Below are 26,068 nucleotides of genomic sequence, written 5' to 3' on the forward strand. Positions count from 1 at the left end.
GAGAATGGCCCAGGGTCATGGGAAGTAGAAAGTCAAGTATTTTGAGCATTCATTTATCTAAAATTCCAGTGTAGTTTGTTTCAGAAAATTTTCATCAGGTTTGAAATCTAGAAAAATAATTCCTGTTTACTCATTACCAAAAAGTTTTAACTCAGACTGCCAGACTTAGCAATGAAAACCAATTTATCCAATATTTTCCATTAAAGTCTCACAATTAAAAAAAAAAAAAAAAATCTCTGTTCAATTCACTATCCTTTTCTCAAAAGTGGATAGTTACATTCCAGTCATAAAATATTTTGTACCACACAACTACTGCTGAGGTCCTTTCAATACCGGGGGGGGGGGGAAGTAACCACTTAAAGACGGTATTCTCAAAGTCCTATTACGGAAAAAAGAATCATGAAAAGATACAGCATGAAGAGGACAACTCCCATAAGCCAAAAGATAACACCTCATCTAATGCTTTTAATAGGGTAAAATGAAGACCAAAATAATGAAGCACAATTCAGACTCACCATATCTTTTAGCAACTGGTTTAGATGTAAAAATGGTGACTAATAAGTTCAGCTCATTTTGATAAATAAAAATGGCAGGAATAATTTAAAATCTGTCAAGGTTACACTTTTATTTGAAATATCATCACAGTGAAAGCTCTCTGCAGCAACGAGATACAGAGCACATGTTAAATTAACCTAAATTGTTCTCTTAAGCTCTGTATATCAGGAAGATCTTATGAGCTTCAGAACCGTCAGAGTAAAGTGAAAAACTTTGTCATAGCTTCACCAAAACACTGTCAATGCCAAGGCCAGGTCTTGCCAACCAGTGTATGTTTGTACAATCATTCCAGAGTTGTGGCATGCATCCAAAAATATCCAGGGGGACAAGTGCTGCAAAAGAAACAGGAGGTATCTCTTCCTAAGTTTTTACCTCCCATCAGTGATTTTTCTGTACTGATTCCTTCCATGAAACGTGTATAATAAAACTGTGTAGGGCTGTTCTATTGATTCAAAATGCCACTGTATTATACTTTCTTTCTGCATAAGGCAGGTAAAGTAATATTACAGCTGCCTTCTTGTGATGGCTACATTATCAATGCACTAAGCAAATAGTATGAGATTGTCATATTTCCCTTATTCTGCAATGTCAGAATAATATTTTTATCATCTGAAAACACGAAAAGACAGATGAACATTTTCCTCTTTCCAAGGGGAATATTCCATCAACTCTAAAGCACTACAAAGGACATATACAGGATTTTAAACACAAAATGATCTAAAATGTTTAAAAATATAAAAATCTTGAATTTGTGTAAAGGAAATAACTACACTTATTTTCATTCCTGATCATTAGAAGAGCTATTAAAAGTACAAATAATAAAAGACAGATTTTTTTTTTTTTTTTTTTTACATTTTCCAACGTAAAACCATGACACTTGTGGATCCTGATATATTATCCAAAAAGGAGTATACACAAAGTCTGCAGGGACCATAAGACTACCTAGTTCCTTTGAGACTGAAAGTCTTACAGTCCTTTAAAATAAAAGACACAATATGTACCAGAAAGATATGATCTTAGATCCCAAGATGATTCATGAGAAAGCTGCATCTTTTATTTTAGCATGTTCTCATTCACAGTAAGAGAGTTAAAAATGTTAAATATTCATTGTTAATATATAAAACTGGATTGCAGAGAAGAGAAAAAGAAAAAAACAGAAAACGTTTTCCTGTTGCACATTGTTCTTCAGGATTTAAAAATGCTTCCCATATATTCCCATGAATTTAACATCTTGGGTGAGGATGGCAGAATGCAATGCATATTGCAAACCTGCCATCCAGATTGAGCTTGGAGTTGAATGTTTGAAAATATCTTGAAATATCCTTTTCTTTGGACATTATTCTCTGCATAATCTGCCTGCTGGTTTTCTCACCTGAACTAATTTTCAAGTGAGGACAGCCCACTGCTTTCAACAGTTACATTAAAATACCAATAGTGCTTTACTAGCAGTAAGTGAAGTACCTACATAGGTATGGATGCACCTCAGGATTGAGATTTATCAAGGTACTTAATCCAGCTAGGTACTTGATGTACCTCTAACTGATTCTAGCAAGAATGGTTCCTACAGTTACAAATACATTATTAACTAAAATAGGGCTAAGGACTGTTCTCTGACTCCGAGCAGCGAACGCAGCTGTATTGATGCTACATAATACCTTACCCTGGGTCCTCTCTGTGCCCCTGCGGTGTCCTTGTGGCCCTGGACATGATTATTATTTTGCATGGGGTTTTTTTCAATTCAAAGTGTCTGAAGCAGCACTGGGGTTGTCTTGCAAGTCATCACAGTAGTTCTTCCCCAGCATTAAACTGAAAGGTTGTATGTCACACCGCAGGGCATGGTGTGGGGGCACGCACCAGTTAGAGGATGCAGAGGCCACCCGGACACCCCATGCCCTGAGAAAACAACAAAGCTCTTAACCTTTTAGCCACGGCCACCTGCCCTGGGGAGCATTCCCCCCAGCAGGCATCTCAGCTATGACAGGCACGAGGGTTCACATGGAAAAAATAATAATGACAGCACTGACCTATACCTTGTGTTCAGCTACAATTACAATTGGCAATGCCTGTGCTTGGTCAATCGTGTGCGGCACAAAGTACTATAACAGACATTTGCAGTCCTTATGGGACACAGAGGGGGAAACTCACCAGACATTAAGTGCTAAATGAGTTTTTCAGTTTTACCTAGTTTTCTCTCTTGACCTTTACCTTAGCTGTGGCATCCTTTGGACATTTTCATGCAAAATGAGGCCCAATGAGAGCAGTACTTACTCTAAGTCCAGGAACAACGCCTGGACATCTTGGGTCTGCAGCCAGCACAGTCCTATCAATCAGTTGCACGTCTGAACCTTCAGTTATCGCTCCCCTACTTCTTTCATCTTCTAGACTTTCTACCTTTTCACTGCCAGTTTTGTACATCTTTTTCCCCTCCTCCTCTCCCATTTCTTCTGAAGCAGCTGTAAAGCTCCACATGGAAGAAAGAAACAGATTTGCGCACTCATCTGGTTACCACATTTCACATTGTGGGAAACAGCACCGTGTTTTTCACACATTAAGCACTTACACATGACTATGATTAATTAGAAAATTCCGTCTGTTGGAGGCTTAACATACTGACTATCATACTATCATAGAAGTATTTTTCTCAGCTGCTGCAGACAGTGAGCTACACCAGAGGGAATAATGTGCTGCCACCTCTGCTGGCATCACCACTCCTGCTTCAACACTGGGTCTCTCTTTCAGCCAACAAAACCATCAGAAACTGGAGCAAGCAACGCAGGAGAAATGAGGAGCTGGTGCCAAATCTGTTGTCATGCTAAGAGAAAGCTCTTCCTCTTTGGCAAAAATGGCAATAGTAATACTTGTCACTAGACCACGTGCCACACACTGTCCTGGGGATAACGACCTTCCCGAACACTGAGGTCCACATTTCCACAGCTTGATAGCTGAGACATAACAGTGTATTGTCACGCTTCCCAGGGACTAAATAATGTATTGTTAATCCTTAAGGGAAGTAAAAACTGTGGTTTCAGGTTTGGGGGCAGGGAGGGAACAGCAAGTTTAATTCCTCTTACACTCATATATTATTATTTCCCCTTACATATTCTTTTTGGAAAGTATATATATATACACTTATATAAACACACACTTTTTAAACCTTCTCAGTCTACTACTCTAATCCTGCCATCTTTTTCTGCATCACACAGAACAAGGTACAAGTTTATCAGCTGAAAGTCGCACTCAAAAAAGTCCTCAAAATACCCCTTCATTCTTAAAAAGAATTTGATTTTCTCTCTCGTGGCTGAGTTCTTCAGATTCTTTTTTTCTTTTGTAATATGCCTCGCTTCAAGCTACTGCAGATAGATAGTGGCTCCTGGGGAAGGAACATGCCTTTTTTCTGCTACACAGGTGCTACAGCTCAGTCTGAAAGCCGACAATTTAAAGACACTGGTAACACACAGCATTGGAATTAATCTGCCAATGTATCATCAGAATAACAGCATTGTCTCTTCTTGAAAATTAGTGCTTATCCATTCTCAAAAATCTGTGTAGCCCAAAGCAAGAGAAAAAAAGCTTAAAGCACATGGCATACAGTGAAAAAATTCTGGGGAGAATAATATACCAATTAAGTCTCACATATCTTGTTTAATTGCTAATTGGGGGCAGGCTGAGGGAAAGCTGGTATTTAGTCAATTAAAACAGCTGCTTCAAACAAGCTATTTGAAGTTATCACAGAATCATTGCAACCTGAAATGGAAGGACCCCTGAAAGCACCTTCTGCAAATACAAATCACGACGGCTACCTCCTAATGGAGCTGTCTTTATCACTTTCTCTTCCCCTCTCACAGAAAATTTCAATATAAAGAGTAGCTCTTCAGCATTTGCTCTAATTGAACAGCTACTGATTAGCTTCACAGCAATGGAGGAGCAGCTGATTATAAGAACACATGGTATGCTGAAAGATTACCAAGAGATGAACTGAGGGAAATATGCTAGCCTCTTAAAAGTGTACAGTGTTTCACTAGCAAAAATATTGTGTCAGTGAATAAATTGTACTATTCAAATTAATCAAAAAATTGCCATGCGTACTCGATTTCTTAAAAATCCAAAACATATGCTTTAAAAGTTTATAGATGAAAGAAAAAAAATAGCAATTCTATTTTCTAAAATGTATATTCATAAAATAATGCTATTATGTCAGGATCAAAATTGCTCACAGTTGGCAGAATGTATTTTCTGACTGTTTAGATATTACTTATCTCAAGACACCTTGCAAGCTGGCCCTTTTAAAGAAAATTTAAGTATATAATAACTCTAGTTATTCATGGAAATGTCTATAAAGCTATGACTTTTATTAGAAAATAAGAAATGAATAAAAGCAAATTAATTCTTTTTAGACAAGAAAGTTGGGAAGTTACGAAAAAAAAAAAAAGCTGAATACCAAAGACTTAATAATTTACTTCCAGGCAACAAAGAAAAGGAATCATTTTTTATAATGATTCATAATTACAAAGGGTTTTATCTGGGAGTTTGCAAGGATTCCTTTCCTCCCCAACAAAAAGATAATTCCTTTCCCAGAGATGATCTCTTCCACAGGGAATTCTCATTCTTGAGTCCTTTGTAGAACAGGTAGGAACTTGCTCTATATTTAGTATTTTGATACAGAATCATAGAATGGTTTAGGTTGGAAGGGACTTTTAAAGGACATCTAATCCACCCCCCTGCAATCAGAAGGGACATCTTCAACTAGATCAGGTTGATAGAGCTCCATCCAACCTGACCTTGAATGTTTCCTGGGATGAGGCATCCACCACCTCTCTGGGCAACCTGTTCCAGTGTTTCACCACCCTCATCATAAAAAATTTCTTCCGTATATCTAGTCTAAATCTACCCTCTTTTAGTTTAAAACCATTATCCTTTGTCATATTGAAACAGGCCCTTCTAAAAAGACTATCCCCATCTTTCTTATAAACCCCTTTTAAGTACTGAAAGGCCACAATAAGGTCGTCTCGCAGCCTTCTCTTCTCCAGGCTGAATAACACCAACTCTCTCAGCCTGTCCTCATAGGAGAGGTGCTCCAACCCTCTGATCATTTTTGTGGCCCTCCTCTGGACCCGCTCCAACAGGTCCATGTCTGTCTTGTACCAGGAACCCCAGAGCTGGACGCAGCACTCCAGGTGGGGTCTCACAAGAGCGGAGTAGAGGGGTGGAATCACCTCCCTCGACCTGCTGGCCACGCTGCTTTTGGTGCAGCCCAGGATATGGCTGGCATTCTGGTCTGCGAGTGCACATTGCCAGCTCATGTTCAGCTTTTATTCCACCAGTACGAAGAAGAGAAGGAGCAATAGGAACATGAGCCAACTCCCCACCTGTTCAGATTATGCATTTCAGTAGTCTGTTGGGGACAACTTGGGAATAGATACTGTTTATCTCATAGCTTTTTTGCCTCTCTTCAAAGTACTAACTTTGACCAGACAAGTAGGAAGATCACTCACCCATGATACACAGTTCGCAATGCTTACTATTAAGTTTTTTATGGATATTTATTTTAGGTATTGATGCATTCCCACAAGACAAAACACAACATTAATTATTTAAAAATGACAAATTTAAGGCACATCTATGGCTAGGGGAGGAGAGCATCCCTTTCTGCAATTTTCAATGACTTACCTTCTCTAAAGGCATTCCTGGAACCCAGGATAAAATTCTAGCTATTTTAATGGAAGCTGACACAATGCAAACTGAGGTGAGCCAGAAGTGTGCTATCTTTTTTGCCTGTTGGTAAATAAAGTCTTTTTTCTCTTTGACCCAGAAGTATATAGTCAATAAATTTATTTACCAGGTAAGGAAGACCTCTTGCAACACCTTCCCTCGTACAAGAAGGTAGGAAGATTCTTGATGGCTTTCTGAAAAACCTTGCTTTTTGTAGTGTCACAGGGAAATATCTAGGCATTTTAGGAACTAAGTTCATTGCTTTATTATTTCTCTTGCTCTCAGGATCAAATCTCTAAGGGTGCAGAAAGCCTCAGCTGTTGTACAATGGTACAGTAATGAAAATGCATATCTCATGCCAAGCAAATATATAGAAGGAAAATTCTCCTTAATTCTCATAGAAAACAGTTACGTAGTATCACCTCTAGAACAGCTCAAAAGCGCTTTTGTTCTTAATACTGGGAAAGACTTTGACCCCTAGACCTGTGAACAGGTAGGCTGAGCATGCCTTGTGCTGAATGGGCACTGAAGTTCCTCAAAACCAAATGTCTGCACAAGAGCCAACTTTCTAAGCAGTGAAGCCTCTTCTCTGACCTTTCTATCAGATGGGATTCAAGAGGCATGGTACAATTCACTGAGGAGAGGACTTTCACTTCTGTCTTTTTAATAAAATCCTACTCGTAAAGATAATTTTCCCTGGAACAAGGCCTTGAAAGTGGTACTCATCTTGCCCAAATTAGGTACCTATCATGAAGATGTCTACCACTGAGTTAGTCACCTTGGACTTCCCTTGTACTCAAAAGAGAGAAGTAAACTTTTGGGGGATGCAATATGTCTGTTCTATTGTAGACAGCTATATTAGTCTTTAGAAGTGCTGATCTTTCTCCACGGATTACAAATGGAGCCAAGTTATATCAACTATATCAAAAATTATCCTCCCCATGCTAAACAGACACCATGCACACAGGTTCAGAGATGTCGTACAGCACATTAAAACATCTGTCACATGGTCAGTGGAAGCCTGCATCCTAAGTCTGTTGCAGCCACAAGTGAAAAAAAACCATCAGTCCCAGGGAAGAAACAGTTAAACTCAACTATCTTGGTACAAAACTTACTTGCTAAGAAATTATACTTAGTGAATTATTTCTTACCTCATAAAGAAATTGTGACCATTTGGGGTTTATTATTAAGTTTTACCATTCAGACAGAAGCCTGAGAACAATGATGAAACCTTCAAAGCGGCTGAATAGAAAAGCATAAAAGCCTGAAGACAAAACGGGACTGACAAACAGCCTTTAAAACAGCTTTACCAAAACTTCTAGAGACTACTGATGCCAGCAACCTAAAAAGGACATAGATTTAGTCCTACTGAATTATAAAAAATATACACCAGAGAAATTTAGGGTTGGAAGAGCCACAGAAGCAAGATGGAAAGAACTTGGAAAGTTGTTCTACTCTTGATGAAATGTCCTTTACTGACCACAGACCAGGAAAAGATTGCTGAAAAAATCCAGTGGAAGAACACTAGCAGTGTGGGAATGCATCAGTGCACTACACCTGTCATAAGGCAAACCTGGGACATTTCTAAAACTAGATTGTGAACTCGGCACCTTGAGCAGATATTATCTGTTACGATACAGAACACCCTGGTATTCAAGCCTATGGCTATAAATGATGCAAAATATCCCTATAAATTTTGAAAGGTATTTAATAATTCATGTCAACACCTCAACCTTAGCACCAGAAAAACATTCATTTCTAAAAGTCAGAAAATATCACGACTTAAAATAAAATCTAAATTATTAGTTAAAAAATTAATGTTCAGAGACTGAAGGAGAGTGGGCACTTCCATCTGAGGACAACATTATAGTAGGCACTATTCAGTTTCTATTTAGCACATATTCAGTGTAGTGATAATAAAAATGTTTTCACGCTCACACTTACCAACAATTTCACTCGGCTCCTTATTATAAAGTTTTTTGTTCCAGTAAAGAAGTCTGAGAAAAGGAAAGGAGACCAGAACAACAAGGCAGATGCCAACAAACATATGCCCCGTGAAGGCTGCAAAATCCAATCCCTGGAAATAAAAATGAAAACCTAAATTAAAAATCAGCTATTTTCCCATATTACTTACAGGGAAAAGTATTCAACTATATGTACTTTAGCAACCAATAATAAATATAAAGCAATAAAGTTCCAAGTACAGTATATGCTGTATTTAATCTGTTTCAAGGGGACAAGCCACATTACAATTTAATTGAGAGAATTAAAAAATAGCATTACAAGTTAATATGAAATATATTTAGTGTTCCTGACACAGATAGAAAAAAAAAAAAAAAACTGAATCATTAACTTTCACTTTCAGCACTTAAATCACTGTAAATTCATTTTAAATCACACTGAATCACAGAAACAGTTACATTTTAATGATCAGCTTTTGTTTTAAACTGATGACAACATGGATTTTTACAATAATTCTATCTGAACAAGGATTTCATCTAAATTCACAAGTATTCTACAATAAAAATATTATATGTCAATATTCTGTTTATTTTTCTACCTGCTTAATAAATGGACACATTTCTTTACATTTTACATAATGAAAGCCTTTAATGAAGGGGTTCTCAAAATGTTTAGGTAGAATATATTAAAAACCTACTGTTTTAAGCAATAAGATTGAATAGTGACACCCCTCCCTAAAACTTTGAAGTTAGCAATGCTTTGAGTAGGACGTTGGACTAGATGACCTCCAGGGCCCTTTTCAACTGAATTATTCCATGATTCCGTATTACACACACTGTAGTGGATCAGGGTTAGCCTTTGGGATGGGATTTTCTGAAGTACTCACAACTAGCCTGTCCAAAAGAAGTTGTCCGTGAAGCTCCAAGGGGGATCACATCCAAGTACTCTGGTAGCAAGGAACTGTCTTATATTCACAGAGCAGAGGTTGTCTGAACTGGTGATCCCAGCAGAACAGCTCTGTGACACTTGGAAGAAAGCTTGGTCCAAGCCCTGGGTAGCTCAGGTTGTCCAAACTGAATTTTTAGGGCATCCACTGATTTCTCAGAGACTCTAGAAAGTCACTGGATCTCCCTGTGCCACACCTCTATGTCTTTACAAGGATAATAGTGACTTGCCTTTTACCAAATACCTGTGTGCTACCTATAGACCCTTCTGTAATGCCAAGACAAATTAAAAACAGCTATATTCCCTCCTACTAAAAGAATTTGTAGGAGGAAAAAGCCGAAACATCTCTGGTTCAAAAAAGGAAAAAAAAGTTTCTCCATTGCACCACAGGGCATAATAAAAAATACACGACAAAAGAAACTGATTAAAGTAATAAAGAACTTTCGTAGCCAGATAAAGATTAGTGTTCTTTTGCAAAAAATCTATAGTTTCCAGACAGTTAAATAAATCTCAAACATAAATATGCAGTCCTGGGATTAGAATTTGATCCTATGAAAAATACAGGTTTCAGCTTCATGAGCTAAAGAAAATAATCCTTAGTTGCTATTTAATAGTAGATTCCTTACCTGTTCTACTCTCTAGCCACTAAAAGGTGAAACTGTATACATGTTCATTCACTGGCCTTTCATTATAACTCAGCTACTGCCATTGCTTTTATGAAAGTAGAAAGAAGACTTCATGAATTGGAATAAGATTATTTTAAGAATCAGACAGAAAAACATGATAGCACAAAGGAAAATAATATACATTCATTCAGTTTGCCTACATAATAGGTCAGCCAGTCAAATGTCTGACATCTCTGCAAGGCAGACTTTAAAAGTCAATTTTTATAAATACTCAGAAAGATTGGCCTCTGGGCATCAAGTCAAAATTCAGAGCTACAGGAGACATTTCTATGAAGGATGAAATCAACATTCATAACCCTGGGAAATTTACAAATAGCAATGAGAAAAAAAAATAATTTAAATTCTGCAAAGGCTCAATGTTTGTAAGACCTGCCCCCAAAGTATATAAAGTCCATATCCCCCATGTATATTTCCTTAATTATAGCCATTTAAAACTGACTATAAGTCTAATTTATATATGGGTTGCCTCTAAGATTATAGCCAAAAAGAAAAATCAGAAAATTTTGGCCAGAAAAACCAGAATCCTTAAAAGCACAGTGAACTGGCCTTGGTTTGGAAATTGCTCAAGTATTGACAATGTGCCATTAAACAGTTCAGGAAGTATGGAAAATAAGTTTTCAGTTTTGTATAGTCTATGAAATGACCTAAGGAGAGATAGGAAGCCTCAAGGAATTAAGCTGTAAAAACACTGAAGCTACACCAGCTAAAATAGCAATGCCTAAATCTGACTGGAAAAAAATTTATCCTCTGAAAAATGAAATGACTGGGAAACAGCTAGCTGAAGAGCAATAAAGTAATTAGAGGTGGTCAGAATATCCTCAACCCTGAATTACCAGAACCAGGAAAATTACTTTTGCATCCAGCTTAGTCTTAAAAAGAGCAGTGGGTGTGAAGCTTTTCTTAGGCTGGCAGCAATGTACCCACATCATGAAGAAGGACGCCAGCTACCAGGCAGAGCATACCAGCAGAAATTCTCTGCAGAGATGCTCAGACATAAATCTAATTGCTAATGTAGGAAATAAAAAAGAGAAACAGGAACCCAAAGAATCCTTGGAAACTCTCAACTTTAAATATGTAATGTTTCCACCATATGTTAATGGAACTTGAATTTAAGGAAGTGGCTTATTGCAAACAAGCACAAAGATTTACGAAGTCACTTGCTTCTAGGTTTTGAATATCACACCAATTTCAGAGCAAAACAATTGTTCTTTGCTACTGCAATGCCACAATGCAGAAGCCTCTCAAAAAAAAACAGCACAAAAAAATGTGCTGCTTGAAACCCACAAAACTAATTTCTCTATGAAAAGGAAAATCACATCAACCTAGAAGGCAAACTAAAATGCTGAAATTAAGAAGGAGGTCTCAGGTCTGACTGCCAGTTGAAAGGAATTTAAATGAGATGGAGATCACAATACTCTTAAAACAAAAATCAGGATTAACATAGCTTCATGACATAAGAGCTGACATAGATGAGTCTTAAAAGTGATTTGGAGACACCATCACAAGAGAAAAAAATTGTCTACTAGATTTTTTGGCATCCCATCCAGTGGCTTACCCAAACTTTTCAGAGAGGGTAGCTGGGCTGAGATTCAGGATTTTGTTAAACTTCATAATATCACCCCATTGATCTTTCTTATTTCTGAGATCCCTGGGGAAAAGGAAAACATGCTGCTCTGCTGCAACTGCAGAACAGCTTTCCGAGTCAGCTGAAACAAATAGTTTTCTAACACGGAGTGTGCTTATTTCAGGTAAGAGCTTGCGTGACAGTATTGCCTGTGATAGTGCAAGGCTGGATTCAATTCACTTCCCATCCCTTGCTCCCAGCTTTCCTCCCTGTTTCCTCCTTGTACTGATCCACAAGAGCCAGTGAGTGAAAATGAATCCTGACAATTGCTAGCCTTGGACAAGTTGTACCCTGTAGCCATGAGGAGGCTGAGGACTGCCAAGCGCACTCCTTTTTATGGCTGATAGCAGACAGGCTCACGGTGAAAAACAGTTCACTACCCACCCTGATGCTTTGCTGCTCTCTGCAGCAAACAGAACATGCTTCCAGGGAAGGAGCAGGCAGATTTCACACCTGGCACTACTGACTAGTAGTCAACTGGCAGCCTCTGGAGAACTTTAAGAGACTAAAGGGTTTATGTTGCACCACAGATATGAATGATGCAGCAGAGGATACCAACATGGTGGCACCGTTACTTCATCAGGTGCTCCTGCTCCCTTTCCCACACCCTACAAAGGGCATGCAGCATCTCCACAGAGCCTACATTCAGCCTTTGTGGCTGTGGATAACACATTTTATACCTCCTGAGTCCTCTGCACTGCTGGGGCCAGGATTCAGCATTGTAAAAACACATTAAAGTGCTCCACATCTGCTGCATACAACAAAATGTCATTTTCATAAAGATTTTCTTTTTCCTGCACAATAGACTGAAATAGAATTGACATGCACAATAGGCAAGAAATACTTTTCTCCCAGGAGCTTTCAACCCATCAGATAAATGCAATACATGCTTCAAATGTCCCTTACTTGAGGCTATGCTGATTGTGTTAAATTTCTCCCATTCCCCAGCTGACAGAAAATCTAAAGATTTTGTTTATCAAGACAACAGCCTAAAGGTTCCACTGCCTACAGATTCAGAGCTGAAACAGAGTGGGCATCTTTCCTTGGTTTATAGTTTTAAATGCAAAGTCAAATATATCAATTTCATATATAGAATAAAGTATCATACAGCTTTCCTAAAATAGTAATTTTCTGTCATCCTGATTATTTGAGGTTTTTTACTGCTTTTGGAGGTGTGAAATTAACTTCGAGTAATTCAGACCTTTCCAGGGGAAATCTGCCATTTTAGAGCAAAGAGAAAGCAAAAATTATAGCTAGGTGCAGCAATTCAGGGAGCTGCAAATAATGTGCTTCTAGAGAAAATGCCCTTTACTTAGTATTTTAAAATTAATAAAATGAGGAAGAGCAAGAGTAATTTATTATTTCTACTTTAGTTTAAACATCCCTTCTGGCTGAGTGACTGAGACCTATGTTGTCTCAGGAGGAACTGCTCATCACGTCGCTGAGCCAGAACTCACTGATGGTCTAACAAACAGAGTTACATGAAAATAATGCTTATCTGAGACACTGACAAACCTACTTTTTTGTCTTGCACTGTACTCTTTAATGGTTACTACATGTAGAGATGGGAAAAAATCTGAAATCAGTCATAAACCCATAAATTTTATTTCATATACCTTACCTAGGATTTAATTTTTTTCTTGAGAAAAAGAATCAATGAAACATTGACAGAAAGGGCAGGAGTTTTGAAAATTGATTAAAAGTTTTAACAACCTTGTATCCAGCAAACTCAACAAAAATAGCCTAGTAAACTATCAGAATCCATTTCACAATCTGCCAGTGCTTGAAATACCTTTATGGATTCACATATAGGATTTTCTTTCTTCCATTTTTCAGAATTATCTACTTCTATGCATAAATTTTTGGTACCACAATTTTTCATGAAATATAACCAACTAATATCTCATCATGCTAAATTTCAGCATGAAGGCTGCAAGTCTCCAAAATGCAGAACAGGATAACCTGATGGCTGTCCATTTTCCAGGGAATTCCTGTTAAATGGCAGGAATAACTCTGAGTGGGATGCTGAAAACCCAAAATCCTCAGCAAAAATCAGATTAACAGTACAAGCTTTATCACATACTAACAAAGACAGTAAATAAGAGGATATAATACAACGACTAGCACATGCTAAAATTGCCTTTGCTCTTATCATTACCTCTTAGACAGATTAAAGCTAGGTACACTAATGAGCACTATGTTCACACCATCATTTTGCTCTGGAGACCTATTCACCATCCATTCTCTAAAGATCTTGTAATCACAGCCTAAGCTTGGAGCACAAGCAACTTCTGATTTCAAAGGCGTGACTGTAGATACTTGTGAAGTTCGCAAATATAGAGGACTTAACGTTCAACCTTTCTGAAAGCAATGACCATTTCGAGCCAGTTCATGCCCTACTGTGCATATAAAAATGGAGTTCCCAAAGTCTGAAGCACATATCTCTTCAAGATAAAAATATAATTTTGCTAACAACGGCCACTCAGTAGCAGTACTCTGAAGGTAATAAAAGATTAAAAAAAAAAAAGTTTTGTATTCACTGAATGAGTTTTCCATTTGCTCTTAATAAAAACTCTTATTTTCTTTGCCTAATATCACAACATAAATGTTATTTTGTGAGACTTCTTCCAACTCCAACTAAGAACAAGCAAGAGAACAACAAATCTTCCTCCCCTATTATGCAAATGTTCCACTGATTCCAGGCATGATGGTAGGGAAAATGTCAGTACAATAAATTAAACACTGCTACAAAGAAAAAAATCATTTTGGCATCCATTTGCATCTCAACACAAATAAACAGACTTATCCCTACATTTTAATGGGTAAACTGTAACAAAAATCTTATTTATTCAAACATACTTTAAATAAAATATTCTTAAGATGACATGAGTTTTCCCCAGAACCTAGGGAGAAAATCTCTCCAGCACTACAGTAAACAAAGAGTAAAGCATTTCTAACACTATAACCTAATAACAGCACCCAAAGTAACAAGGCTGCACTTCATTTTGTATGGATTTGAAATCCAAGGTTTCCTAAGAAAATGTAAACTTGCATAACATCTTACTAGGCTGCTTTTAGGAGTTGATGTACAACAGTAAAAGTTCAGGAAGATTGATAAAATTCTCCTCCTGAAGGCACCTAAAAAACCAGAAAAAACAATCATCTACATAGTGCAATAAACTATTCAGCCGCCTACAGGGGCATTTGTCCAAGTACTCCTGTACTTGCTACGAAAATATAACACTGAAAAAGAAGTCCAAGAGGATGAAGAGGGGAATTTCAATGACAATACCAAGGAGAAAAATTTCCTAGAATCGCAAAAGCATGGGCATAATGCTAAAAAGAAGTAAAAAACAGATATCTTCTGTAGAAAACATCATAATAGACTCTATAAAAAATACTACATGAAGTCCTATTTCCAAAATGCCATTATTGCATTCAAGAACTTTTACCTCTGTAACACTTTAAAAAAAAAAAAAAAAAAAAATTTCACTTGGTACAAATTTAGCAGACAACCCATGCATTTTAGAGGGAGATTTGGGGCTGATCATATAACCCTTTGTCACAGCAGCCTTTGCTCGAAGTAGTTTCAGAAACAAGATAACAATGTCTATGTTTCTTCTTCTGAATAAAAGAGAGCATGCTAGAGCAGGTGGACAAAATTAGGAATTGAGCTATTAGTTCAACAGCACAAACTGTAAGAGGCCAGATGGTCCACTTCCCTCCCTGCCCTCACTCTTGGCTTTATCCAGTTACTCCTGCCAGCGCTTTCCCAGGCAAATGTCCTTTATGGGGGGGAGCCCTAAGCAGTCAGGACATAAGCCAGCCCATGCCAATCAGCCTCAGAGCCAAGGATAGATCTTTGACCCTCTTTTATTTATATATATAGAGAGAGATAACAGATGAGAATACAGGAAAGAAGTAGTACAAGTCCCATGGTCCTGTGTTGAATCTGGTCTCTTTTATTATGTCCTTATTTCTGTGATGCAAAAAAAGATCAGAAAACAATGCAGAGTGAAAACATTTGGAAAGTTTTTGTTCTTGTTTCAAATACAGAATTTGCTATGATATCACATTTTCTAGGGTATTTATACATCTGAGTCCTCTTAAAATTATCAATATCTCATTGAAGAGAAATGTAAAATTGTTTCCTTTCAATATGATTGCTTAATTGCTTCCCATGTTTATAGCCACTTCTAAAGGTTCTACAGAGATGATGAGTTTCTGAGTATTTAGGAAAATGACCTGCATGGCAGGTGCTAATTATTGTTTTAGAAAAGAAGTTTTAAATAGTTGCACAGATTTCATATTTAACGTGAAATTTAGCTATCATCAAGTCCTCAGCCAGGAATATTACAATCTCCAAAGTCATCATCCTAACAAACTAATTGCAGCACATTTCAAATATATGGAAGGTAAACATTCCATTTATTAAATACTATGAACTTTCAAAGACATTTTTCAACCTGGACAGTACTTAATTAATTTGAGTGTATTCAGTTAATTAGAAGAGATCCTTTTTTCGTACAGCAATAGAAACATAACTGACTCCAACTAAAAAAAAAAAAAAAACCCTAGAATTTTATACTACAATTCCCTCATCCCACTTGCACAAGTATTTTCACACTAGCCCATACACTACATTGAATTCCTTTAAATTTATTTATTTGGGGGGTTTATGACACCTGGCCAAAACAACAAACACATGCCTCATGTCCCTACAGATGTGCCCATTACATTTCTGCCACTTCCATCGTGCTGTTTGGTGGTGGTGGTGCAGGGGCAGGAGAGCAGAGCTGCCCCATCACAGGAGGGGCTGCCCCTTGCATCCTGAGCAGACTGCCTTCCTGGTGCCCCCAGCACACCAGAGATGGGTGACACACCAAGGGGTACCAGGGAGACAGTGTCAGAGGCAGAAGTGGAACTTGATGCCCTCCTGTTCAGGGGTGGCTGGGAGAGCTGAAAGCATGGAAAACTCACGCAAACACCAGCTCCATGCAGAAGCTGAAGGCTGCAAGGTGAACACCTGCCAGCAGTGGCTCTGCCTGTCCACGGGGCAGAGAGGGCCATGTTGGTGGAAGGAGATGGTGGGACAGGGACGGTCCCGCTGGCAGGTGTCTGGAATCCTGCAGTCCCACCCAGCACCAGCCACCGTAGCCTTCCCTTTGGCACCAGTTAACCAGCAAAATGAAACAATAGAAGAGCCAAGAGTTGGAAGTTAAAATCTGTCATTGCAGCCTGCGGACACCAAACTGTTGGCAGGAGGTGGGAGCCAGCTGCGGCCTGTGCTGCATGGGAGGAGGCGCCGCTCTCCTCTCACCCCCCACATCCCCTTGGGCTGCGGCCGAAGGACAAAGTCTCTGCCTGCAGTGGAGTCATGTACGACATGGGTTGATGGGGGCAACGCAGCCTCTCACATTGTGGGTTTTTGAGTCTGAACAATTATTTCTGGTTTGAAATTTCTGAAAAGGAATCAAATTGTCTCAATATATTTAACTTTTGAGAGAAAGCCTATTCTGAAAAAAAGGGTTGGATTTTCATCTTCATTTTCACATTTTTCTTTTTTTCCAACTTGCTGCCCTCTCTTTACAGCCCTCCATTGTTTTGCTTCCTTCTTCACTTTGCCATTGACAAGGAAATCCTCCCCACCACCACCAAAAAAAAAAAGGAAACCGGTATTCTCTGTCCATATCAAAAAGTATATTCTGCATCACAGTTTTGTCCCCAAAAGATCACTCTCTTCTGTGTGATCATCCTACTAAGAAAGAAATAGCATAGCAGAGAAAGTGGATCATGTTCTGTTTATACAGCTGTCTGTGCGAAGAGAAGGTTGAACACTCAAGATCAGTACTTAATTTTAGTAGCCAAACGGCTTGCAGTACATACCTTCTTTCTCAGCTCCTGGTTTGAAACGATAATGACATTTGGAGGATCCCCAACAGCTGTGGCAGCCCCCCCAATATTCGTGAAGATTACTTCTGCAATCAGGACATGTCTAGGATCAAGATTAAGTACTTCACAGAGCCTGCAGCATAAAGAGAATGAAATTAACCTCTTACCCTATGACAGAATTACCTTAAATCTTAAAATTTATAAAATTTACACAATACAGTCATTTCACTGAAAAAATTGGAGGATTTTAAACATAATATTTTTGTGCGAGTATATCATTAGTTTTAATTGTGCTACATTATATGCGCTAAAGTAGTTATAGCAATATAAATGCAAAAATGATAGTTTTTTTACGTTTATAATGCAATAATTAATGGTTACAAAACTGATGAATTTTACAAAGCATTTCATGAAAAGTAATCAACTACTGCAAGAGTTGGGCTACAGAGAAAATAGCATTTCAAATTTTCAGCATCATAGAACTTTTTAAACCATGGTCCCCAGGCTACACTGACCTATGGAAAACTATTCTGGGCAACCACAGGCTCTGCACTCAGCATCAGTTATTAACTTTCTTGTGGGGAGCAGTGGTAGAGGATTGCGCAGGCAACCTATTAGCCATGAATCATCTATTAGAGACCTCAGCTTTCAGCCTAGGTTTATCTGGTTTATTCTGTTCCTATTTTTCCCCTTCTCTAAAGCTTGATCATGAGTATTTCTATTTGTAATGCAATAAGAGTAAAAAATACACATTCCTCATTATTAAAAAAATCTCAAAATGCTTTTACCAGTTCAAAAATATGTAATGATGCTTTAGTAAAACGCTTCTTTAATAAGAAGCATCTTAAAGTGTTCTGGCAAGTACTGGGATTGACTCAGTAACCTCATGATCCATTTCAATGCAGAGCCCACTTACACATAGTAATCTTCACAGAGATTACTTCAACTCACACAAATTACATTTACGCACAGATCTGCACAATCCGCTCATTTCTGAAGTACACGTTTGACTTTAAACTTGGGCCATGGTATTAAAGACTAAAAGTTAAAGTCACACCTAAGTACCTTGGAATAAGGGACGACTGCTTTCTGGCTCGTGGCTTATCAAAACATTGCTCCAGTGTGCAAAGATGGAGGCCATGCTTAAATTATTGCTCCCTCTGCCTAATACGGGACACAGGGAAGAGTGGGCAGCAAGAATGCTTTCTCAGGATTGCTTTCCCCGTACTGCTGTCACACGTTTCCCTGAAGGAAGAGTTGAGCTTTACCGCTCAAAGACTGTATTATTAAAACCTATATTTCAAAGAGAAAAGAGTGTGTTGCACAAAAGCTTAACTTGATACACTTACGCTGTCACCAAGAGTGTCAATTTAAACGTCAGAAAAAACACTGTCAGATGAAACCTATGTTAGCACATAAAAAATCCAGAACAAAAACAACTGTGCAAAAATACACTCTTTCCCCAACAGCATAAAACTATGCAGTTAAAAGGTACTTTGTAGTACAACTGGCCCAATTGTATCAATTGTGGTACAAGACCACAATTGTACTTGTAATTTTAACTTCATCACTTCTTGATTTCCAAATGTTTCAAAATATAACCTTAAGTTTTCTTTAGTGATTCGTTCTTTTTGATGGGCCTAGTGGTAGCTTGAAGAACCATTGGCATATGCCAAGAAAGGCCAAGCCCAAAGTATAAAACCATCAGAATGTGTTAGCTATATGGTAGGATTAAACTCTTTAGTTTACTTACCCTGGTTACATAATTCCCCATGTGAACAACCATTAGCCTTTGCCAATTCCCAATAACAAAGTGTCTTGAAAATAAACTATAGCTAAAAAGGGGTAGTTATTAATTTTTGTTTTATCAGCTTACTACAAAATGCAGAGTGAAACAAGTATCATGTTTTATGCCTTACTAATGGAAATATAAATCCTTATATTCGTAGAGTCAGTAGGATTTTCTGCAAGCTTTATCTCCATGGCAATGACAGCACAGTGCAACACAGTGAAGCTGTAGACAAGGGCTGAAGGCAATAGCAGTAAGATAAAAAAAAAGACCCCTAGCATGAAGCTTTCAGAAATAAGCAATTATTTGGTTTTATTAGGCAAGATAAAATTTTATTTTAGCTTTGATAGTGATTCAAATGTATCCTGCATAGAGTTTCCCCTTCTTCAGTGTTACAAACTCATTTAGTATAAAACTAAAGTACTTATATACATTTAGTATAAAACTCCAATATTTAAAGGGTGGCTACAAAGACAGAGGCTGTCTCTTCACAAGCAGCCACATGGAGAAGACAAGGGGCAACAAGTACAAGTTGCAGTGGGAGAGATTTCATCTCAACATAAGAAAAGTTTTTTTTTATGATGAGAACAACTAGCGACTGGAACAACCTCCCCAGGGACATGGTAGGGTCCCCATCACTGGAGGTTTTCAAAACATGACTGAACAGGGTGCTAGATAATCTCATCTAGACTCCCTTTCCCATGAAAGGTTGGACCAGATGGTCTTTCAAGGTCCCTTCCAACCCAGGCTATTCTATGATTCTTTGAAAATGGAATAAATGCTGCAGTAGCTCTGCCTGTGAACAGTAGTTCATGATGCCTTGACATCTAGATTTCAATCCATTCCCAATTATAGTTAATTCAAAATATTCCGCAACACAGCTAAAGAAAACTTGGTGTTTAATTGCTCCAGAGTTGCTTACTGCTAGAGGTGAAATTATTGATTTGAGTAGGGCAAAGTGATCTCCTTAAAATATAATCGGACAGAAGACAAATAGAGCTTTCATTCACCAGCTGTTTCCCAATCTAGAATAAATTCCACTTGCAAAATTGGGTTTTACTGCTTTACACTACATTTTAAAGTGGGACCAATATCTTAATAGAATTTTGTGTACTTTAATGTGATAATGACTACAAACATTACATCACTCAGGATCATTTTAAAAACACACTAGATCTTTCTGAAACTGAACTAGATTAACTAGATTTGCCTGGCCAGACACAGGTTAAATTCAGGTTAAACAGTAATTTATAATCACACCTTGAATAAATGTAGTTGCAAATCACATGTTATTAATTTACAGAAATCTGAAGTAATTACATTCACCGTTCTCTATTAAAAGTTCCAAATATCTAATCTCAAATTGTGAAATTAACCAGTGGCTGTACCAATGTCATGGTGACCAGCAGGAAGAAAATTCAGAGTTGTATATTCTGAAACAAAGCTTTTAGTTGAAATCCGAAGATTTTTTAAATTTATTTGTCACTAGTATTAGAAGGAATAACAACTTCACTAAAATATAAATTTCTGCTTAAAATTGTATATGGATATTAACCAGTAAAGGACAAGGCAGCTTTAATTAAAAAATTTTCCCTGCTTAAAGGAAAAAAATTTCATCTACTAGGGAGCATTTGGTGCAATATGTTATTGCAGTTCAAATATGGAGACAAACCAGAATAGTTAGCTGCCAAGGCAATATAACAGGCTTCAGATATGTGCTTACTATTAACACAAAGGGAAAAGGCAACTGATCCCTTTGAAAACATTAGCTCTTTACCCTACTACAATAGGAGTATTTGAAGTTTTGATTTCCATTTAGATGATCAAAAAAAGTCCAAACAAGCATTTTGCACACATGTCTACTACTGATTGCTGGCTATAAAAGACCAAGGCCAAAACTATAACAATAAAGTACCTTATGGTTACTGGAGTAAAGAGCAGCATAGTGGTAACGTTGTCCAAAAATGCAGAAAGAATTGCAGCAATGAGGCACAGAAACATAATCATGGCCCACACCTTGCCTCTAGAGAATCGATAAGCCTAATAAAACCAAACAAATAGAAATAAAATTAAGGGACTAGACCACTTCAACTTAGTTTTCAAAAAATGATAAGTAAAACAACTTCACCACAGTTAAGGCAACAATGAGCTCAGAGCGTTTACTACTCCGTGTACCTCCCACAGCACCCTCTCCAGTATTAATTAATTTAGCAAGAAAACATTTTGTGGAAGTGGGCAAACATTTCTATCATGCAGAAGAAGAAACAAGCCTGAAGAGACACCATGCTCTGCTGGCAGGCATGAAGGGGGTCTGTGGCAGGAGCAGGGCTGAGCCCCTATCTTCTGCCTGCATGCCCAGGTGGACTAACATGGTTCAGACCTCCCACCACTTCCACACACTGGGACACCTTCCCCATCCTCAGAGCAGCACTGCTGGGAGTACACAGCCTGGACATCTATGTAGGCAGGGGTTGTGCCCACCCATGTTTTGTTTAGGGGTTCTGTGCTCAAAGCAGTCCTCCTTGTCACTTTTGTTTTCTTTCTTTCCACCCTTCTCGAGAAAATTAAGCTTTGCAGCAGGTGAAGGAGTCCCTCACCATGGGTAATACTTGCTTTACAACCAATCCATCAGAATTACCCTTTTCGTGTAATCATTGTTCTGCTACTGTGCAAAGGCCTGTGGCCATTTTTCATGTGTGATCGTAAAGTTAATGATAGTTCCCATATCTCCCCTCTCCCACTGCCAGGCATAAATACAGATTTCAGCTACAGTGGAGCCGCAGTCCTGGGGAAGTCAGTGGAATAACTCAGCTTTATATTGTCCATATACCTGTGTACCCTACTGGGGGCCTTTACCTTTCTCCTGTAGAAACAGAATTGCCTTAAAGGCTTCCTTTCATCCCTAAAAGATTTTTCAAAATTACAAGTTGACCACTGTCATTTCTAATGTGATAGGTATACACTGTCCTAAGAAAGGTTCTTCAAAGACAGTGCTTGGTGTAACAGATCTGATTAAATACTAACTTGATTAATCCAGTAATAATTAAGAGTATCAAAACAAGCCTACCTTTACTGCACAGTAGTCAAAGAATCCAGTCTCTGAAAATATGGCCACCAAAACCATCTACCAAAAGATAAAGAAAAAGAGAATAACTTGCAACCGAAGTATTACACAAAACCAAAATGATGTAGTTTGTGATCCTGATGAAAGCCCTTATCTGACACAGCTCTGAGAATCTGATCACCTTCATATTAAGATATCCACTACAGCTGCCAGATACCTCTTGCTAATGCGTCATATGGTGAAATTTAGTTTTCAACATAAACAGTCTGTAAATGTCATACTAGTCTGGTTGAATTTTATTTGCAGTAACTAAGTGGGCATCATACATTAAGTACTCAATGTATCTCCCTTATGTCATTAATCAAGAAAAGCCAATAAGTGTGTTTGCTTTCTGCAGTAATGCTCTAGAGAATGCAGAAGATAGAGGCTCCAAGAATTACTTGCATTTTCCCACATTTCTGCGAGGTTTCCTGTCTTTCCATCTTTGCTCCCAACAGATTTTTTTTGCTTTCTTTTTCTGTGGGGAAGGCAGGGAGCAGGGAGCAGTGTCAGGAAATAAGAAAAGCTCAGAATGGCAACAAATAATTGTAATTTTGTCTCTGTATTTTGTATATTTTGTGTTAGAGTTTAATAGCACTTGAACAACTCTTTTTACCATAAATAGCTGTGGGCAGATTAAAATAATATACGAGTATAATCTAATCATATATTTCTCCTCTATTTCTGGTTTGGTTTTTTTTGGCTCCAAACATAGCACTGACTAAGATAAAGAAAACCACTTTTCCAGTAGAGTGTGTTTGAGGAAGGTTTTGAGTAAACAAAATTAACAAGATAAATAAGAGTGATAATACTTGGCACTTAAACAGGTCTTTCCACTTATAGACCTCAAGGATGTTTTTAGTATGTTATCAACATGATTTTACGGATTTTCAAAGAAAAAAAAAGAAAAGAAAAGAATCAACTTTTTCAAAAGGCTCCTTCAGAGGTCTGATCACCCTCTTTATGATAACTCCCTACAGGACCAAGTTTTCCTCATAACATGTCTCAGTAAAGTACAATTAACAAAAAGTTTAAAAGGGAAAATATCTCTATATTGAATGTGAGCATTTCAGCACATTTAGAGCAAAAGATACTTTTTAGTTACCATTCCAAACAGCAGTGCCAGTGTCTCATAATCAATCCACTCCACCACTTTGACGATAGTTGGCCTCTGCAATCAAAAAATACAATTACCAGTGAATGCCATGAAACACCTAACTTGTGATTAGCTATAAAATATAAACTCCCCTTAACTGATGAGCCATTTAAATAAGCTGTGATGGAAATTAATAAGTGTTCCTACAAGGTACACAAAAAGGACTCTTTATTACCATTGTTACTATTGTTATTACTACTACTACTATAATTATTACTAATTTAAAGTACTGCTGGCATCCTAAGTGGGTCATTATCAAAAGCCTACGTTAGGCTATTGATTTATCTAGTTGTTCCTTATGTAGCATAACAGAAACAAAAGATAACTGAATTATGTAGTACACCCCAGTTTCCTTTTTGGTAAGAGAACAAAAGCATACCACTTCACCTGTGAACAAATTGGAGAGAATTTAAGGGAACATAGCATTGATGTGGTGATCAGTTATGAGAAAAACAGAGAAAATCTATCAGAGGTTTCACTAAATATCAACTAAGAGTAAGCAGGGGAGAAACAGAAGGATTGGAAGGTGTAAGCATGAGGTGTAATTATTTAGGGTAGTATAAGGCAATGTATTTCCATTTAGGTTTGCTTGGTAACCTAACATTACTGAAAATAACAGTGTTAAAGTGACTCTGAATTAAGCTGGAAATGGTTGTACTCAGCTTCCTACAAATCAGAACAAAATAGCATCAACTGACTCTTTTTCTACTCTTCTTGTCCATACCCTAGGCTGACTCATTTTCCCCAAGATGCTTCCCCATCCCAATATCTGCCCCACCATCTCTCTAAAAAATCACTGCTCTGTCATGTGCCCAGTCACAACAGGGCAAACGCAGAAATTTATGATATCATACCCAGAAACAAAGTGAGCACTTACAGTTTGATAACTCACCTCCCCAACAGCAGCTAAGGTGGCTAAAGCTGCCAAAGAGCCCAGCATTGCCGCAAGAGTCCTGTGAACAATCTGCAACAAAGGGTAAGAATTGACCAGAGAGTCCTCTAAACATCTCCTTACTATTAAAAAGGAAGAGGGAAAAGGAGAAAAATTCCTGTAGTTGATTCTTTTCTTGTTTTGTTTTGTTTTCCCTTATTCCACACCACCCCCCTTCAAAAAGACCTGACCAGATAATGGCTGCTTAGTTTGCCTCACTATAGGATGTTATTAAAAGAGAAAAAAAAAAAAAAAGCCATGCCTATGCATGGAACCCTGCAGAAGTCTCAGCTCTAATCTCAAGGCAGAGAAGGGACTTCAGCACCAGTTTCTTATATTTGTCAATGGGTGACCCAAGAAGGAAAGAAATTCATCTTCCCTCACTTAGGGATCAAAAAGCCTAGTCCTGTTGGCTTCCCTTCACAGCCCATGGAAAGAAGACACGTGCCAGGGGGTGATCCACCTCATTCTTTGTAGGTGCTTGTTTATCTCCAATGTCTACAAAGCAACTCCCAAGCAAATAGCTCAGACCTGGTGCAGATGCATCCTACACATACACAGATGTACTCGACTTTGAGTTTCCAGGTCCAGTTTGTGGTCTGGGACACAGATAGATCTGTCAAGCCTCTTCACCTGCTTTCTGTCTCACACACACAGAGTCTTCTTCCTTCATAAAGTGTTGGTTTTTTTTTTTTTTTTGACATCAGCTTTTTCTCTACAAAGTGTTTTGGCCTCAAGAAAGCCATATACTTCAGCTAAAATCTGCTGAACACCTTTGCCGCAGTCTCCTCAGTTCCTCAAAAGCTGCTTTCACCAGTGTATAGACTAACGCAGCCTTGAACGGTGCTTCTCCTTCATCTCTAATGTTTCTCTAGCATACAAACAATGCATCTGAAAACAGCATCCAAACCTCTGACCACAACACAGACATTAATTTAATATTGCAACAATTACTACACTATATGGACATTTGTCCACTTCTATGTATCTAATGAATAAATTAAACTTAAAATTCTCAAGGAGAAAGTATAAAAGCAAGCATGCCCTGAAAATGTGTTTTTTCCTCCAGGAGCTCATTTGTAGTTATTTAATCCACCATGTCTGGAAGATCACAGAGTGTGTAAAATAACTCAGAGTAAGAATGTAATTAATGAAAATCACACTACAAAAGACCGAATCTAATTAGCAACATTTACTATTAATGTGTTTAAATACTATTCAGACACAAGTCAGAATTATTTCTGAGAAAGAAATAAGGCAGTCTAGAAATATTTCATTTGTTGCTAATTTCATAAGAAATATTTTGCTGATAAGAAACAATAGGATGTGGACATCTCAAGGCCCGTCTGCTTGCTTGTAAAGGAAAAGAAAAAAGGAAAGATTTGGCTTTGGTTTTTCCCCTTGAACAGAAATTTCTAACAGTAATGGTAAACAACTAAGCAATTTACCAAATTACTAGAAAAATAAATATATAAATGACTAATTTAGGAGTCAAAAGAAAAATCCATCACATTCTCCTATGGTTTTCTTCAGAATGAACTGGAGAATAACCTATTCATAGTGATACAGGACACCAGACCAAAGTTTTTATGTCCTAATGACCTAAAAGTACATAGCACAGATTACAGCTCCCACAGAAATGTGTGTGATAAGTCACTGTTTCATCTTTGATTTCCAATTTCAGAGTGTTGATATGAAACACACGTATGGCCCTTC

General features: G+C 37.9%; 1 protein-coding gene across 1 annotated transcript in view; it reads right to left on the minus strand.

Annotated features, from left to right (window-relative positions):
* Nucleotides 1-26,068, minus strand: part of OCA2 (OCA2 melanosomal transmembrane protein) — a gene marked incomplete at both ends in the record, with an annotated part of 181,872 nt that overhangs the window by 99,271 nt on the left and 56,533 nt on the right. The window contains 6 exons of the mRNA XM_082333762.1: nucleotides 8,209-8,341; nucleotides 17,368-17,506; nucleotides 21,078-21,202; nucleotides 22,230-22,286; nucleotides 23,371-23,436; nucleotides 24,314-24,385. Of these exons, the coding sequence (XP_082189888.1) occupies nucleotides 8,209-8,341; nucleotides 17,368-17,506; nucleotides 21,078-21,202; nucleotides 22,230-22,286; nucleotides 23,371-23,436; nucleotides 24,314-24,385 (592 nt within the window). The remainder of the gene's footprint in view (nucleotides 1-8,208; nucleotides 8,342-17,367; nucleotides 17,507-21,077; nucleotides 21,203-22,229; nucleotides 22,287-23,370; nucleotides 23,437-24,313; nucleotides 24,386-26,068) is intronic.

This window comes from Platalea leucorodia (genome assembly GCF_965183815.1).
Source record: "Platalea leucorodia genome assembly, chromosome: 2".
In the NCBI taxonomy this organism is placed as follows: Eukaryota; Metazoa; Chordata; class Aves; order Pelecaniformes; family Threskiornithidae; genus Platalea; species Platalea leucorodia.